The sequence below is a fragment of the Grus americana genome, chromosome 8, assembly GCF_028858705.1.
Source record: "Grus americana isolate bGruAme1 chromosome 8, bGruAme1.mat, whole genome shotgun sequence".
Taxonomy (NCBI): Eukaryota; Metazoa; Chordata; class Aves; order Gruiformes; family Gruidae; genus Grus; species Grus americana.
The window spans coordinates 36,391,530-36,410,918 of NC_072859.1; the positions used below are offsets into that span (position 1 = coordinate 36,391,530).

General features: G+C 40.0%; 1 protein-coding gene across 4 annotated transcripts in view; it reads right to left on the reverse strand.

The window, feature by feature from the left end:
* SLC44A5 (solute carrier family 44 member 5) overlaps positions 1-19,389 on the reverse strand; it is a 101,898-nt gene that overhangs the window by 11,569 nt on the left and 70,940 nt on the right. For all 4 annotated transcript variants that reach the window (XM_054834212.1, XM_054834213.1, XM_054834209.1 and 1 more), the window contains 12 exons: positions 18,882-18,966; positions 16,471-16,555; positions 13,568-13,696; positions 12,864-12,924; positions 11,106-11,229; positions 9,829-9,912; positions 7,157-7,269; positions 6,597-6,728; positions 4,026-4,125; positions 2,549-2,641; positions 1,528-1,615; positions 31-293 (listed from right to left, as the gene is read on the reverse strand). In XM_054834212.1, the coding sequence (XP_054690187.1) occupies positions 31-293; positions 1,528-1,615; positions 2,549-2,641; positions 4,026-4,125; positions 6,597-6,728; positions 7,157-7,269; positions 9,829-9,912; positions 11,106-11,229; positions 12,864-12,924; positions 13,568-13,696; positions 16,471-16,555; positions 18,882-18,966 (1,357 nt within the window). The remainder of the gene's footprint in view (positions 1-30; positions 294-1,527; positions 1,616-2,548; positions 2,642-4,025; positions 4,126-6,596; positions 6,729-7,156; positions 7,270-9,828; positions 9,913-11,105; positions 11,230-12,863; positions 12,925-13,567; positions 13,697-16,470; positions 16,556-18,881; positions 18,967-19,389) is intronic.

Here is a 19,389-nt window from a genome sequence, read left to right on the forward strand (position 1 = left end):
CAAGGCTCACATCCAGCTCCACAGTCTTACCGTATTGCTCGCCCGAACGAAGAGAAGAGCGGCCACAGTGGAATATCAGCTGGTTTTCGAGAGGCCCAGTAATAAGAGGCAAAGGCACCGGCAAGGGTACACTGACCCAGTGCAATTGCAAAGTTCACCAGCCAGAGAAAAACAAAGGCATTGGCTAACTGGAAGATGAAGATGTACTTATGGTACAGGCTTTCTCCTCCATAAAAAGCAAAAGTACACTGAGCACCCGGACACAATTTAGTCACATTGGTTGTGTTGAAAGTCTGTATAGAAAGAAAAATAAACACCACAGTGATAAGCAATGAATTCTGGGTACACAGTCTCTGAAGTTTAGCAGTTTAATAAGAATAACATAATTCTGCTTGATGCTTCATTAGCTCATTCAACACTGCACTCCAATACTATGTAACCTGTTTATGTATTTAAGGATTCATATTAATGTCTTATGCAGGCGCTTAACTTTAAACTACGCATGTTCACCACATGCCTAAAACCTACATACGTGGAATTTGAATTTCAGAAATCTACTTTTAAGATACATAAACACTTCAGTTTCATCAAAGAAAACCTGCTCACATAAATAAAAAAAATCCCACAACGATTTGAAAACCAGAGGCCAAATCTGCAGTTTGGGTAAATCATCACAGTTGAATTGATATCAAGTGAGCTGTGCCATTTTATACAAGCTGTGGGTGTGGTCACAACTTCCCTTACCTATCTCAGAGTACTAAAACACGAGTAGTCTTTACATTGAATTACTTTTCCCTGTTTTTATTGTTCATTTCATGTATTTGCTCAGTTTGGGCATGAAATGAAGCCAGTCAGTTTCTAATCCCTTTCTTTTTTAGTGTTCAGACATCAGCAGAGTGGGGAATTGTTTGGGATATACATAACCACAGCACTACATTGGAATTTAAACACCTGAAAATAACCCTGATATAGCATTTGATGAATATTTCTAGTTTTCAAAAAATATTTAAACTCAACCCCACAGTCAAGTTAAAACATTTGACTGAAGACAAAATAATTTTTTTTTTTTTTAAAAAAAGGCAAGTATTTTTGGAGCTTCATAAAGGTCATTACTGTGCCAAAAGAAGCTAAGCCTCTGCTTCAAAACATGCCTGGTCCTTGGGCAGGTCTGAGGCACAGCTTTCAAAGTCTTCCATTGCCTTTTGAGGACCACAAAATAGAATCCTCATGTATTCAAGAACATCTTTTCAAATAAACCTGTATTTCTGTGTCTTCTGTTCTCACCCTGTAAAGTAGGATGGTTAATATTTACCCGCCTCATAGGACAGTTTAGCAGAAAAATTAGTTTATGTCTGTAAATTGCTTTGAACAAAGAAGTATTATCTGAACACTAAGTACTATTTTCAGATTTAACATGAGGAATCACTACTTAAAATATGCACATTTTCCACTAGCATTGCATTTAAAAGTGATTAAGAAATGCAATTAGTATAGCTCTCACTATAGGTAAGTATTTGTTACACTTACCTCTGGATCACAAGTCATGTTTGCATACTTGCACAGTGTTTGATTAGCCATTACTTTATACACAGGTTCTCCTGATGTAGCCAGAAAACTGAATGAAATATTTTAAGGAGGAATCACAGAACTATAGCCTCTGAGCAACTTAGGATTCCGCAGTGGCTAACCACTAGCTGTAAAGAACTTGTGCAGATAACGGAAAAGCTGTTCTTGCTATGCAGAGACACGTATGAAGGGTTGATACACAAGACTGAATACTCTCATTAGAGAACTAAGGCAAACTCCATCCTGGAGCTGTAATAACCCCTGACCAGAACTGGCAAGGGGAATAATCTTCAAAGTTGACTCAGTCTCTCCTGCACGTACACATTCGATAAGGCAGATTATGCAGTAGTTCTCTGACAGTTCGTGTTTTGGTAGATGTAGACACAGAGCATAAGGATAAATTAACATAGTCCTGAACAGCAATAACTGACCCTCTTTGCATGTGAAAGAGCAATGTGATTTCAAAAAGCAATTTTCCCCTTTCTGATACCTTGCCAAACCCTTGCTGTTCGACAAGAAACAGACAGCGGTTGCTGTTAGAGAGGACTCAGTGCACCCTATGTTCTCTCACTCCTTTCCTACACTTTTCTGAACAAAACACACCTGGAGCCCACCCCATCCCCTGCTAGCTAAGAGACCACTAACAAGAGGCCTACAGAACATTCAACACGTTAAAGGCCACATTCACTCTTTGCTGAGGGCCCTTTTTTACCCCTCAAAGTCAGCCTTATGTAGTACACAAGGCCTGGTACGATCCGTCAGCCTTGGCATGAATTTTAGTCCGGTTCTTTTTAATGAAATTAAATTCACTGTCTGATTTGTACGTTGCATGTAAATGTGCAGTGAGGAAGAGTGCAGCAAGTGCTAAGTGAGCAAATAGCCCTCTTAACACTGGTTTGGTTAAGGTGAAACAGCAGAGAATTTTCTGGTCCTGCAGACCAGAAGCCTGTTCCTCCAGAGAGGTACACAGACAGAAGGATACACAGCTGTCACAGCCCAGTAGGAAATACAAATTGCAATGAGTATGAAGGTGACGATTGGGTAGAACAATGTAGACATTATATAGCCAATAGCCCTAAGAAAGAAAGAAAACATATTAGTAAGCTACAACAATTTAAGAAACAAGCTTTTTATCAGTCCTCTTCTAGCATCATCCTTTTTACTTTGAGCTACTTGTTGATAGCGGTAGCATAATCTAGTGCTGGGATCTCAGAATACTGCACATTCGTTCTTCAAATGCCTTCACATCTTCACTTTGTCGTTTCTACCACTCCGCTTTTATCAACAGCACTACAGTCAACTTTATCAATGTGCCACGTTCAAGCCTGGTTTCTGCTTCCTCCTTCTCCATTACTGCTTCACAGATCCAGCTCTTTCCAGGTCACAAACCCATTTCAATCACCTCTCCTTGCTGACCACTGCAGACATTGCCCTTTATTTCCTTGCCCCACTCTGCTCAGCTCCCATGCTCTTCCTTCAGCTCCTACACACCTGAAACTACCTCTAACTACTTTGTATTTGAGGACTCTGTTCCCAGCCCCTTTCCTCCCTTAAGTATTATTTTTGGGGCACGGACATTCAACTTGCCTTTGTAATGCCAGGCCATGCTAACACCTTCCTGTGACTACGTGACTTTCCTTGCATGTGCCACAAATGAGTGGTGCTCGCCTTCGGCTGTTGGCAGGCAGAAGGAATAACGGCTTTTCACTGTTGACAGCTTAGAGAGCTCCTTTTAACATCAAGATGTTTTAGAGGCCAACATTCTACTAATACTTCTTGTGGCTAGAATGTGACGAGTGAGCAGGAACTTGAGCACTGCCAGGGACGACTCCTCTGTAAGACAGCAAGCTGACACAGCCCCTCTGGGTAAAGTGGCTGCAGCTATCTCGGAGGCGAACACCTCCAGCTGGGTATCTCACTGGATGTGATTTCACAGAGCATGTGTTTTGTTCACTGAAACTACAGGTTCTCTTTGCACTCCTGCCATCTACCTCTTCATGTTACTCTAAATTTTTTTCCCAGTGACTCTGTAAGCTTATGACAAGCCTTTTTGTCTGTTATTATTTCCTACAGTATTTCTCCTATGACTTGTGGCACTTCTGATGCTATTTGTTTCATAGGAGGCAATTTCCAGAATGTAGGAGGAGACAAATTTACTCAGTTCCTGCTGCTAAACCAGTAAGTGCTGGGGGGGAATGCAAGGGAACTGTCATGTACAACCAAGAGGTTAAGAGCAGCACATCAATTTCTGTCTCAGTCTAGAGATGTAAAAGTCCATTAAGAGTCACACAGGAGGGGACAACCTTATGCTGTCTGACAAATAATCACAACATGTTAGCAGTGTTCAGCAGTGAATCTCCAGCTTTCTGCCCTTGGTAGTGCAAGATGAAGCTCAAGAAGAGTGTACCCTAGAGATCATTTAATAAACTTCAAATTATATTAAAATCAGACAAACATACCTACTACCTTCCTTCAACAGTGCAATAGCAATCCGGATCCGATTCCTTAGGAAGATCAGCATCAGTATGATTATAACTTCAACAACACAAAGTATTATCACTGTAAACAAACAAAGTTAGATTTATCAGGAATAGAACCAATACACTGCGTCTCTAATTTTTTTTTCCCTTGTATTTTACAGTATTGTTCATGAACTCTATAAAATTCTCTACTAGAGTAGTTCTCTCTTTGTCTCACTGCACCTGCCAATCTTCGATCCCATTTCATAGTTTTGTAAGTTCCAGTGTAGTGAAATTCCACATGCAAAGAGTTAGTCAGAATGTGTAGGACTCTGACATTAGCATTTGTAATTTTAGAAGAAAAAAGGAACGTATCATTCTCAACGATAATAATTTACCTAAATGTGACTGTAATATTTGGCCTAAGATACAGTTCACACTTAACAAATTCTACTTTTCATAAAGTACCATTTTGCATGTTTATATTCCAATGCTGCTAATTTGTAGTATTTAGATACAACAAAATAAATAAAAAGGAGATGGAGAATGCATTTTTCTGATATATATCATTCTAACATTTAGATGTACTTACATCAATAGGTTTGTTTCAGTATTAACCTGGAATGAGCTCCTTTCACCTCATTTGAGTAAAAAAAAAATAAGAGGCGGCTAAGATAGGACAGTTTTGGAAAAATTATTTTCACCTTCCAGTTGTGCTGCTGTTATCATACAAACTTCCTCCGAGGTCAGAGAGCTGAGAGCATCATGTCCCAGAACACTTCCTCTCCTAGTTATGAGCAGTGTTTGAATCATAACCCAGATGTGGTTTAAAGAGGCTGCTTCAGTCTGATTTCTATTTGCATCAGTTCAAAACCTACTTCTGCAGTAGAAAGTAAAAAAATTCTATGGACTTCATCTAGAGGAGACAGAGTCTTTAATGCCTGAAGAAAATCTCCTCTAACTCTGAGACATATCCATTAATTCTGGCTTCAGACAGACATTTAAACCAGCCCAGCAGTCGTGGATGGTTATGCTCAGCAGGATCTGTCTCCTCCAGCTGAAACCAAGAAGTTCTGTGGAGGGAGAGAAGACAGAAAGGATAGCATCCCTAAGCCTTGGCTTGTCTGGAGGTTTGCAAAGGGACATGGGAATTGGTTTCAGGTCCCACAGCTTAGGCATAGTCTCAGAATCCAGACCCGGATAGTCACAGATTACGTTAAATTGCGATCCCAAGTATTATCAGTACCCCTAGCCATCAGAACTGCAGGTGGCAAGTGACCGCTGTGGTGCTCAGAGCCACAGACTTTGCTCAGATCAAAGCTTTTGTTACACACATTTCAGCACCTCTTTTTTAATAGGGTTCCCCATGAAGGAACACATAATCAGGTTTCTTTAAAGTTGGTCTCATTTCAGTTCAGCTCAGTTAAGTTAATGTAGCTTGTCCCAAACATTGTGAAAAAGGAAAGCAATGTACATGATGAGTTCTAGACTAGGACTAAAAGACCTACATTTTCTTCAAGGATATTTAAATGCTTTGCTGAGTGACTTTGGAAAAATAATTTGATTACTTAGCACCTCAATTTACTCATCTGAAAGTGACACTGACCTCTAGATAAACTATACATTGGTTGCTAAGAATCAGGCAGGGGAAGAGACTGGAGAGCTACAAGGAAAAACATAAAAAAGTTCTAATATTCTCTAGGGATAGCATACTAAAAAGCTCTGCCTCAACAATATGTAGACGGTGCCTCGTGAGCTCAGTGATCCAACACAGAGTTAAATCAAGACACAAAGCAGAGAAAAGAGACTTAAGCGGTAAACTACTGCTCTATTAATTTAGCTACTAATAGGGAGAGGCAGTGTTTTAGGTTATGTCCTGTTCATCATCAGTTGAGTGTCTGCGTGCCTTCTAATAGAGCAGTAACAGCAGTGCAAGTAATATTTGACAGGTATTTGTTCTCTCTTCTACCCTTCCTTCCCTCGGGAGGGGTGTGTATGCTGTAGACTGTCTTGGTTCAGTAGGATTTTGTTTTAAATACACTGCCCTTGTAAGAGAAGGCAATGAAGCACTTTTGAAAATAAAGGTGATGAAATCTGCAATGGTTCATTCCACTGCCTTACATCAGCCTCCAAGAAAATTCAGTAACCTGAATGTAAACAGTTCTACAAAGATGTGTAGAGTTATTAATCTTATTTCTGGGACACTCAAAGAGGGAGAATAAGCAGATTGGGAGAGAAAAATGCCGCTCCTTATGCAACCTCATCAGGACTAACTTAGTTATTGCTTTCTACTTCCCCATTATGAAGACTGAACACACAGGAAGTGGAATGCTAATAACACAAGCATTTTTCACTCTCATCGCTAGTGTGATTGCATTATCTCCCCTTACAAGTACACTAGTCTCCTTGCAAAAAAGTAGATTTTTGCACCATACAAAGAAAGAGGATTCTGCTTATTCTCTGAGCAACATATGTAGAAGAAGAGATTTGACAAGGCAGAAATTGTAGCAAGACAAGTGATTGATTCTCTTAAATATCCATTAACAGATACCAAGTTTAAAGGGCACTTACTAAATGCTAACCACGTTTGCCTCAGTTGCAGGTACACTCTGAAGTCTGTCTGGAATCCAATATCGTAAACAGTGAGGTCAGAGCCAGGTATTCCTTTAAGATGATCATACTCCCAGTAACAATGCCAGATGCCTTTTAAAAAACCAATCAATATAAAATGAGTGTTTCTGAAGAGTGCAAAGACAAGTTTTTAAAAGTATCTTTTACAAGCCAAGTCTTTTGTCATCAGTATGTCAGGTAAGCAAAAACCAAAAATGCATTACTGTGAGACTCGTCAATTATAACATCACACATATAGAAAAGAAATATCAGTACAAGTGAATACAGACTAAGCATACTGTGGGTAGATAATTCAGGTTACTACATCTGGTGCTAAGTATCAGCACAGCTGGAATCTTACTAAATTTCACTGCCATTTAAGCCCTTCTCACTTAACTGTGTCTGAAACTAGGCATTAATTCTCCCAATTGTACTATTTAATTGATGTAATTACTGATTTTCCTTGCCCAAACTCAAGCAATATGGAAAAATAGCCTCAGAGGCTAGAAGATGACACCTACCGTAACCTATAATTCCAATCACACCGAAGATGAAAATCCAGAAGAGAACCCCAGCTGTGAACCTCAATAACACGAGGAAGAGCAGACTCACAATCATTGCAATGAACAGCCCACTACAAAGACAAGAAACAGAAACACAGGAAAAACAAGCGTGAGAATCTTCACTTTCTTGCATGCCTGTTACTCCAAGTGAGGGTCACTTCATCTCACTTAAGAATGATATGTAAAAATATATTTCAAAGTCTTCCTTATGAAATGCATCCTCATGGCTATTATCTGCTGTTAGAAACAAATAGCTTATATGTGATGACCTCACAGGGCAGAGCCAGAAATGTAAGTATACCCTAGGTCCTCAGGTTGGCTGACTGAGACTAGTACAATGCCTTTTTGTTCATTTACATCAGCTGAACAACTCACTGCCTTTTTCAGGCCATGGTCTAGTCTACAATACAGAAAGTTAAATTGGAGGAATAGCTATGTGTGGGGAGCTTGCTGGTTTTTATGTCCTCCATTAAAAATCCCTACTTGCAAAGAAACAACGTTAGCAAAGTAACATTCTAGGAGCTTTCCTGGAAAAAAAATTAAATTTAGGAGGAAAACCAGTGACTCTTTCTACCCATCAGAAGAGGAAATGATCAGGGCATCGTGATGCATAAAAAGAAACTGTTAAGAACTATCAACAGGGACCCTAGGAAAGACATCTACGGTGTCTTCTCTTTATGAAGTCTGTGGTAAGGAAATATTTGTTTTCATTTCACTCCCAGAAAGCAAGTCAGAAAGGAAAAAAAGACTGCAAAAGGCCTTTTTACTCAGCGAGGCCTTCTAAAGCAATGTGAATAATAATCCCATCCAACAAACATCCAGCTCAGATGCTTCACAGAACATTTAATTTCTCAGAATTCTTAGTAGATGTTACATCAGAATTTTGTATTAGAACAGACTAAAAATATTTAAAACCTCTTCTTGCCTGTGTAGCAACTCCTCTTCTGAACATTCCCAGCTTATTTAGCCAGTTACCAAAGATAAAAAATTGGGTCAGCCTGATCATAAACAATCAAAACCAGATGTTTTGGGCAAACTAAGCCAGATGGGCAGAGGGACAAGATGAAGAACATCAGCTTATTTAGTTAAACCTTTGTAAGCTAGTGTTAAGTCCTAGCCCTTTAAAGGCTTCCTAGCATGATGTATTTTCCCTTTCTGAATGGCTTCTTTGAAATGCAGAATGTATTCCTCAAGAAAAGTTGTAGTTTTGGAGCTTATGACTCTATTCTTGAAAGCAGTAATCACCTTTATCTGAAGTTATCTTTAGATATACACGAGTCCTAGCAACACCAAAACTGAGCACGTGGTAACAACTGCCCTCAGTAGAGTGGTTCCCTTAAACTGAGGCTTGAAAGCAGCAGTTCTTTTGGGGTATGCTAAAAAGACCAGAGCAATTCCATATTTAATTTTTAATCCCACCTCCATTCACTATCAGGCCTTCACTGACATCACCCAAACCCTGGCACTTAAATATGTTTGTCCGGAAATCATTTGATGTATGCCATCATTTGGTGAAAAGTGCAAAGACAATTCTATCCAAGTATTTTAAAAGTAACAACAATTCCTTATAAAAATACCATATTTGAAATGTGGAAGCTGGCTTCAGTATTTAGAATTTCTGTTCAAAAAACGTTCAGTTCTCTCTCCAGCCTATCTGTTCGGTGATATCTCCTTTGAAAGAATCTGCACCATAAGCCTCATTTCAATAAGAGATCTAGAGAGAACCAAGCTTGCTGAATGTGACTTTCTTGCAACTGACTGTTGTGCCCAAGTTATCAGACTATGAGAAAGCTGTCCTCCCGTCAGTGACTGAACGCCTTTAAAAGCTGACAACTTATGTTTCTGAACTGACTAATTCTCCATATTATTACCTAAAGTTTATGTATTTGTTGTTGTGGATTTGCATTCAGGCTTGAATAATGCGCGCTTAGTATGTGCGTGTTATAGGCTTTCACCTGGCAAAGACTTCTGCTCCTGTTTAAATTCATCAACACCCTGGTCCATCAAAACCAATATTAATAGACTAAGAATGCACATATACTTACATACTTGCTTCAGCAAAATAGCTAATTCTTTTGTTTCAGTGCTGCGTTTTTACTAATTGGTGATTAGTGAGTATTAATTGCAAGATAAACTTAATACTGTTCGATACTTTTTGTTCTTGATGGTGCTTTGTCTGCTGCATTTGATTTATGGATTTATAGTGGATTTATAGATTATAATGGATTTAACTATATATTGCTAGTATGAATTTAGAAATCATGTGGGTTTTATATATACTAATGACACTTAGCAACTGCAATTGGCTTGAAAGTATCTTAATTAAGATTTTTCAGTTTTGGAATTACCACACAGATGGGTCCTCCAACAGCACCTCCTGTTTTTCTGCCTGGTAGAATATTAAAAAGCTACTCCAGATCAACTGACACTCTATGTCTGCATGCTGTGCTATCCTTACCTCACATACAGAACCACAACAACATTATTATCACATGATGGAAGGAAATTACAGTTGCTCCTTGAGTTTAAAAGTAGGATTGGTAACAAACACAGACATGATCTATTTTTTAATTCCCTGCGTGCTCCAAAGTGAGTTTGGAAAAAATTAAAAATATCCATTAAAATCTTACATTAAAATCCAATACCAAGAAATGGCATAGTCTTCAAAAATTTTCATTCCAACTGATCTTGCATCCAGGACATTATTGATGCCGCTGAGAAAAGACAAACCAAAGAAAAGGTTGCTTTAGGTAGAAAAGCACAATTTATTTAAACAACAAATAGGCTCAGTGAAAGAATTTGAAATATCTTTGCTAGTGATGAGTATCTTACTATCCTCCAGCTCCAGTTCTGTAACCAAGCCAACATCAATCACAGTTATGCCAAAGAAAAAACCTGTGTAAAAATGTCTATACGGCTCCTGAAAAAGCTTTATTAAAAAAGCTTTATGAGTACTAACTATCGCCACATATAATAGCTTATTATGTCACAAGAAAAGCGTATGCTATTAAGATCTGCAGCGTACCAAGAGCCAAACAGTTGTGACTCCAGAACTGCTAAGAGCAGAGAAGCAGGAAACAGCTCAGTGAGGCAAAATGTTGACTTTACGCAACCGTTTTCCTATCCTGCAAAGTGCAAAGTTTTCCTAAGAAGAAATGAAGGATCTTATTATCACTGAGCAGACAATGTAGTTGTAGATGCCAGAAGAAGGGAACTTAATAAGGCGCAGGTGTGGTCAGTGCTGATAAGGTGCTAGAATGTGGTAGCCTTGGATGGAGGGGTAAGAAAAGGGACCCCTGTGCTCCAGGCAGGCTGAGGACTGATGGCAGCTGGAAAAGTGAGGCTATTGCAGCAGTGTTCTCTCATCCTGGTAGATGCCCGGGACTGGAGATGCTTGCTGTCCATCTGCAAGGGAGGGGTTGTCACGCATCGGAGCCCAGCACGTTGCTTGTTGACCTTCAGCCACGTACTGAAAACAGGAAGTGAGATGCTCAAAGTACTAGGACAGTCCATGTTAGTGGAAAGGCCATCATAGGAAGGAATAACCGAGCCATTACTGGCTGGTCTGGGTCCTGCAGCATAAGGATTTAATTTTGAACCTCCTTTAGCTTTCTTTAATACTATTTTTTGCTAGGAAAAACAACAAGAATGAGTTAAAAACTGACAGTCACTCTGAGACAATCTGACCAAAACTTTTGGCTCCTTGCTCCTTTCTGCATACCACGGTGCTGGTTTTCCATACTGGAGCTTTGCGAGTGCCCTTGCACAGAGAGACCATTTACTAGCAAGTTTTGCCTGGGTACCCTGAGCCATTTGCTACAACGGATTCTGATTATTTTTTCAATTCCTAAATGATTTCACAATCTCAGGATCCAACAAACGAGCAGTTGAGAAGGGTAAAACCTACTTTGCAGCTTCCCTGAGATCAGTCACATTTCTTGTTTTCCCTCTTCCGTCTTTGAAAGTAGTCTGATTTGCCACGGTTAGCACACCATTCTTCGTGGAGAAGTCTGGGAAGCATCTCTTAAGAACTATTCAAAATAGCAAAACAAAGCATGCATATTACATTTAATGTCAAGCTCCACTTTTATCGCTTGTCTTTTGTAACATATTTAAATCATTTCAGATTCACAGTCTATTGTTTTTCAAGTGACTATCTAATGATATGTTGACTTTGACAAATCTTGGAAAGGCCATTATACTCAAGATTATGATTTTTATGCTCTGGGGCCTTTTGTCCAAGCTCAGGCACGGTGGGATCATAGCTTCGAACTGGAGATTCTAGGTCCTACCGAATAACAACAGTAGTATCTGTAGCAGTTTAAGAATTTGTAATAAAGAGGAACTTACTGTCTGTCAGTATCTGGGCAGCTTACAAAAACTGCAGCTTCTCAAATATGTCATTTCATGGTAATAATCAAACAAGCCCCCAGGGACAGACTCAATACGACTGGTCATAACTGGTATTAGCACTCAAAACAATACATAACAGCAAGTGTCAGTTCCTCATATGCCAGATGAGCTCCAGTACCAGCCACTATTACTAGATATTCTTGGAGAGGAAGCAATGGAAAAAAGACAGAAACTATTGGTTAGACAGAGGGAGGAGGAGATTAGAAAAGAGAGAGAAAAGGAGAGATGTTTACATACTCATTTATGTTGCCCTGCTCTTTGCTGCAAAAAGTCCTGGTTTTCATTCCAAAGGGAAGAGCAGGTCAGTCGTCCCACACAGCTGTACTTTAACTTTATATAACAATTTTCTACTTTCCTTATCAGGTTCCAATAAATACTGATGCCAGGGTTCAATATTCAGTCTAGAATATCTACCCCACCAATTATTCTGAGAAATAAGTAAGTAACATGTCTCTTTTCCTCCCTTTGTAATCTTTGCCCCTTGTTGTAGTCTAAAAGAAGGTAATAGCTTCTCGGCAAATTATTTTCTGTCTTTGGGGTCAGTACATCGGTTTTCATACAAATTCTTAATATTTTTTTAAAATTGAATCCATATTTTCTCTTTTTGATAATCTGTCCCTGGTTTACATGATGTCTGTTTTAATGCATGGAAACATAAACAGCAATTTCTTATTTGCATGAGCTTCTGGGTCAGTGACAGATACTCTTGGTATTACACTTCTGCAGCTGAGATGAGCTTTGGGACCTGTGGTTATCTACTCAGAAATACCTGCTGACCATAGTGACAAAAACAGGTTTTGGCCCCTTAATTCCTCTGTATGCCCTGCATAGGCAGCACTGCAACTGAAAAGTGAGCTGCATTGTAACTGGGCTCAAGTATCATCTGAACTTCAACAGTTGGCAATATTTCCTTCCTAAATTCGTGGCATTTTCTTGATGCCAATGGGGATGCTTGCCCACGTGTTTTGGAAGGCACAATCTGAGCTGTAACGCATTTGTTATCTGTGATGATTCAAGAGCAAGAAAGAGCTCAGCTTGACCCAATCATACGCTGAATGTTCATGGATGGCAGTTAGAAAAAATCATAATAAACCTTTATACTTTCAAACTGTTTAAAATTGAATGGATGTCACTGTCAGATAACAGACAGCTCCTAGTGACCTTGTCACAAAACACTTTTCAGACTGGAGTCGTGCTCTAACGTGAACGCTTCTCATCTGCTAAGATGTGTATAAGAAGTAGAACCACTCACAAGGCCTGCTTGGAATGATCATCGAAGGACAATCTTCATCACGTAGGACTTGAGCAACAGACTAAAAAGGGGAAAAATAGGAACAGTGAGTACATAGCAGAGTAACTACATGTTTTTCGTTTCTAACCCAGTCTGAGCAAATGCCCCAAACTGGACTCGGTAGCCTCCTCCCCACACTTGACCAGCAGAGCTGCGAGATACATTCATGACCTAAAGTGTGAATCCAAACTGTCAGTGTGATTTGGGAAAAGACTATTCTTCGTTCCTTTTCTAGGGACAAAAAAGAAAAGACCTGTTTCATTTTGGATCAGCGTCTAAGCCAGAAGTGACTGGGCAATTGTTCCTTGCCTTCCCTTTGCCTTTTCTCTTAAAGAAGAGTAAGAATTTAACACAATTAATACAGCTGAATTGCAAGGTGTGATGTGGAGTACCTAAGTATTAAAGGATACTGTTTGCCACAGTACTGCAACTACAAGGGTAGGTGCAGATATTGTTTTAAGCAAACAGTAATCATTTAAAGAGTGAGGGATTAGGTGTGCATACAAGACCCCTGATTAAGTCACTGTCAAACCATGTATATGGGACAACTCCTTACATGGTGAAATCAGAATAATTCAAAGCTTTGATGTAGCTCAGTAAAATCATGCATATTACATATTGCTTGAAGAAAAAAATTATTTCATCACCTACTGATACATACACACCTTGCGAGGATTGTTAAAACCAGGTTTGCAGAACTGCTTGAAGTAATTCCACTGATCTGGTTTATATCTGTAGGAAGCCTGAACATCAATGTAGGTTGCAAACCTGTCTGGGCACTTTGAGACACAAAGCTGCAAGAAAAGAAAAACAATTAGTAAAGATACACTGGGGGTAGGGAAGGGTAAGGAAAGTCAGTGCAATTAAAAAGCAAGAAAAAGGCCACCTACAAAAGTGCACTGTTTTATGGAATTGCCTTCAGTAATGTTTACTGCCATATTTAGAAAGGAACATATGTTTTCTTTTTGATTCCCTTGAATACTTCTAAAATTCTTTGACAGAATACACTTTCAAAGTCTCTCCTCATATCCAGCATATCACGCCACTCTCTACCTTCTTAGGTTCTACGCATTCTGATAGATATGCAGAGCTTTCAATCTGTTGAAAAAAAATACTTCATTTTTTTGAATACCAGGTGAAAATCTGTCAGGTCCTTCTCTACTTCCATCAGCAGCAGTGTATATGAGCAAGGTGGTGCCGTAGCTACTTTCACAAGATACACGTAATTTCTTTCTATTACCTTTATAAAGAGAACTGTATTAAAAAGTCTCACGCAGCTAAAATTGTTCCACCCTTCTACACAGTCTCTTCAGTCAAATGCATCTCCACAGATATTGTCCAAGTCAAGTTAGGTGCAAATCACTCAAATGTGACTTTTTACTATTGACTAATGATGAATCTCCCCTAGTTACAAAGCCAGAGGGGTGTACATGCCAGGAGTGAAATTCATACCACTCAAGGTACAGCCATTTGTAAACCAGATTTATGCGAGAAATCAAGTAAGGACTGGGGTTTGATGAACTCATCCACTCAGGAGTTATGATTTAGATTTACGTAATGGAGAAGCAGCCACCCCAATATACGGACTCTGAAGGCTCTGTGCGTCACTGGGATCATGCAAGCGTACAGCCGTTCTGACTCCTCGGTGTTCCTAAATCCTGTGAGGTAGTTTGAAGTCCATCTTTTTAGCAAGTTTCAGCCTTTTCTAGAAGGCCCTTCTCTGTTTCCAAAGCTGTGCAATCCAAACACCCTTTGCAAAACTCTGCTATCAAGTACCAGAGAGACATCACGCACAAAACGGTATTTTACCTCAAAGGTATTCCGCCACACGAGTCACCTAAAGGCATTCTGTGAAAAGATCTTGTACTCATCCTTGGAACAGGGCAGATGCTGCAAGGTCTTTCTAGGTGAGTGCTACAGTCCCGTGGACTACCCACGGGGCAAGGAACAAAGAAAGCAGAGTTCTGCCCTTGCTGGGACAAGAGGTGACTAACAAGTATACACTTCACTGTAACCTCAGCTTCCCGTCTATGAAAGAGGCAATGAAATGTGCTGTCTGTGGATCCAGTGCTCTTCCCATGCCACTTCCTGGGATTTTTTTCTCCTGCTATTTCATATGAATGGGACGGGAATGAAAGACCCTGTCTGCAGTTCAAAAGAGGAATTATCAAACAAATGTTTCTTCAGCTTTTTCACAAAAGACCAGAGAATTAACCATCTGCAGTAGCAAACAGCATTCAAAAACATTCTCAGTTTTGGGATGTTGTATGTTTGAAAATAAACAGAATAACTACTCTGCTCCCCCCAAACTCTCCTTCAACAAGTATTTCACCTTACTTGATTCATGCCCACTGCCAGCTTGACCACAGCACCAGTCAAATCCCACACAATGACCTCGGCATTTCTGCACAGGCTGAATCGGTCCAGTAACAGAGTCAAAAGACTGCAGGGTAACACTGTCGGTGTCTGCAATGTGGACAGATCCCCACATTTGCTTTCCTGAAGCAAATCTGCTGCTGATAGAGAAAGTTTCCATTCTGACAGCAACTGGTCAGTGTTAAGAGGGTTCTTGCTCCCCCTCGCTGGAGATTTCCATCCCTTCAGCTGTGTCAGATAGTCCGTATGGTCACACTAACTGATAGGCCAGAAACATCTATCAAGGATAGGGACTGGGACTAAGGGCAAGCTGGAATGGGAAACATTTTAAAACGATAGTCAAATAAATAGACAATTAACATTTGTAATCGGTAAATTGGTTACCGTGTAACAACCCTCATCCAAATTACTACTGGACTTCACTGAATGTTGTCAAGATGGCTGAGAGCGTACTCCATCACCTGTAGTTTAATTACACAGTACAATCGCTCTGGCAGCAAAGTTGGATCAGAGCGCTCCTGCGCCTAATTCCTCTGGCCTACCCCATGCCGCAAGTTGTTGCCTCGTAAGATGAGCTGACGTACCTGGCGGTGCCATTGTTCAACAAACCAGGTCAGTAAAACGGTCTCATGTAAAAAAGATCAGGAGGATAATTTTTACCCATGCACGTTCAGTGACTGGGTTTATTTCACAGCTTCACAAGAAGTTGCAGCACAGCGAAGGGAGTATAAATTGTGGCGTAAGGAAATAACAAGCTTTCAACATCTTCACTTTTGAAAGTGCCATAGGCTCTAACCACACCCAGATAGTCCTGTCGCTGGGAGTGACATTTCTTCAACATGTTTAGTTTGGAAAACCCTAGATGTCAATCAAAATTATGTTCTGCACGCACTCGTTACTACTGGATAGCTGCCTGTGATGAATTAATAAGTAACAAATTGTTGTATTCAACAAAATAGACTTTTTTTTTCCTCAACTCTTATCCGAAATACAAAATCTTATGCATTTCTATGTAGTTTTTCTGACCATCGCAGGCTACAGACATCGTGTGCTACACGTCATCTATAAAACAATCATATTATATTTTGAAGGATATGAACAGTAATTTTTAAAACCAAACAAATGTATGTCTAGTTCTTAAGCATCATGACTAAGAGGCAAGGAAAATATTTTATCTTTGTATTTCACTCACCTGTGTTGTAGGACACTGTAGGTTTATTAACACTACAGGGCTGGCACATTTCAGAATGTTAAAGTAAAACAAAATAGTCTTGTTCCTATGGAAGTGGATATAGGATAATTAATGTTATAAATATGGGTGCTTATACATCCTACCATTCAAAAATTTATAGCATATGTTGATATTTAAATTCTATTATTGTGAAAGGTCATATTACAAACACAAGACAAAAAGCAAAACCCAAGCAGACCCTGAATGTTCTGTGCCAAGACATCTCTGAAACCAGAAGTATTTGTTCTAAAGAATGCTAATTTTGAGAATTTTTTTTTTTTCCACAGCGCAGTTTTAAGCTGAAACAATCTTAGGCACTGTTACAGGTATCTGTAGTCCTGCCTCTAAGAAGTGAGGTCTGTAAAACACCCCTGCGAAAACACTGTGGTCCCTTTGCCTACTCTGAACACACTCTGTATGTACTGCACTCAAAATCACCGTCAGGAAATGCTACACTGTAAAAGCTGCCTATTTTTTTGTTGATCAGAAGGTGGCACCAAAATCAATCAAAAGCTTTTTATGGTTGGAAACTGAAGCTGCCCAGGAAACAGAATGATAACAGCATGTTCTGGTTTGGCAGGGATAGAGTTAATTTTCTTCCTAGCAGCTGATACAGTGCTGTGTTTTGAATTTAGGATGAGAATAATGTTGATAACACACTGATGTTTTCAGTTGTTGCCAAGCAGTCAAGAACATTTCAGCTTCTCATACTGGCTAATAAAGCTGATAAACCTCCTTTGATATAAATAAGGGACAGTCTGAGGGGTTTGCACCCCAGAATCCACACACTTGACAGCTTCTGAAACTTGGGACCTTGAGGTAGCTGTCACCTCAGTTTGGATTTGTTGAAAACTGCTAACCCTAAGATCTCTGGATTTAAACACCTGTGTTTTGAAGACAGCAAAATATGCTGTTAATCTTTGCTACATCAGAAAATTATCAGATGGCTGTAGTGACGATGGCATGGCAGCAGTCCTGCCCTTTTGACATGAGACTTCAAGGTCCACTAGCCATGCCAGGACCGTACGGTGTCCCTACAAGAAATAACGGCGCGTATGCCGCCCGCTGGCATGTAACGTGCAAGAGAACGCAGTAAGCGGTGTTTGAGCCACCACGGGTCCCCATGGCGGCAATGCAGCACAGAGGGGGCTCTGCCTTGGGAGCAGGATGGCAGTATTAACAAGGACGTGTGCTTGGGCTAACAGGGCTGCCCCTCCTCCATCTGCGGACTTGGCACAGGTCCTGCTCCCACCTCACTCCATTTTATCCCCCAGTCCAGGACACATCCTCTGATCTTCCACCAGCACGTGGCTCCCACCAGTTGCTGAACATGGCTATGGCTTCAAAGCCATTATATGGCATCACTGCACATTCAAGCTCACTTTAAAACAGGGATTAGCTCAACTGCCTGACATTTTACAAGGTTGAATTGTTTTCACTGAGGTATGTTCTACTATGCACTGTTTAACAAAGCATGTATCCTGGCGAAAACAATTCACTATCATTAGTTGTTATTTCTTAAAATCGATAGAATAAAATATTGGACTGAAATGTCATCATTCTTCAATAGTTTCTTGACAGTCTTTACCATCTGTGAGCTGCTCAAAGCTGTTAATGAAATCTTTTTTTCTTTCCCTTACGTCTTAGCCCACTTAATGATATTGACATCAGAAAAGAAAGTTTAAACTTTCAGCAGTTTCAGTGCTGCTGACCCCCTCCTGAATTCTCCAAGCTCTTCACGTAGCAGTACTCTGTTGATATCAACTAACTAATTTAACTCTCATAATTCAAAATTTAAAAAGAGTGGGAAAGAGAGACAAGTAAATAGGGCCATTTGGCTGACGTCCCCGAGGAAGGCATGGTCACAGCTGCCTGTCTCCCAGACCGCTCAGTCTCCTCTCTACCAGCACTGGGCAAACACCAGAAAAACCACGAGCTTTTCCTTATGGTCTTTTCTGTTATTTGGTGCATGTTGAGCACAACTAAGAACGAGGCTACAATGCTTTAGGACTACTCTTATCCCAAGGTGGACAGAACAATTACTCAACAGGTTATTAACTAGCCAAACTTTGGCAGTTAGAAGCTGAGCCAGCTAGTCACTTTCTATCCAAGTAGTGACGCAATCTTTACGTTATCTTGATACCTTACCAAAAGTTTTCTCTGAATGATGAAAACAACTGCATTATAGTCATAATTTGGGTCTGCTTTGCACTGAGCAACTAATCTATTTCTGAACTTTATTTGGAATAAATACAGTTAGTGCCACTGTCTCGTCAACTTCCCACAAGAACCCCTAGCAGACAGATTTGAAACCTCATATCTCATTCATAGTGCATGAGTAATAAAGGTGTGTGAATTGATTTAATACTCACTCATTGAGGGTATCTTTCTGACCACAGAACTGCCCATAGCTGTCAGTTGGATAAATCACTTTCCTGGGGTCGCCGTGCACCCAAGCTGCAAACACACACACGTTATCTTTCAACATTTTAGTCACATGCACATAGTTTCACTAGCGTGAAAATGTATCACCTCGAGTGTGCCATCTTAATCTTTCCTGATCACCACCGAAGAGTACTGATTTCCTAATGAAAAACTAAAATACAAAACAAAGCTGAACAAAGATAAGGATAAATCAGTAAGAAAGCAAACCAGTCCACTTTTTACCTTCAGGGCACATATATCTGGATTGTATCCAAAATATGATGTAATGGACTTTAAACCAACGGTTATTAAAAGGGGACAGAGGAGGAGCTAACTGTGCAGACAAATGTAGGCGTTCACAGACAACCACAACGGCATTGAAATTAATGGGATAGCTGGGTGTGTGACAGAAATACATAGGGTGTGACTGAATCTAATGGACTCCATTTGCACTAA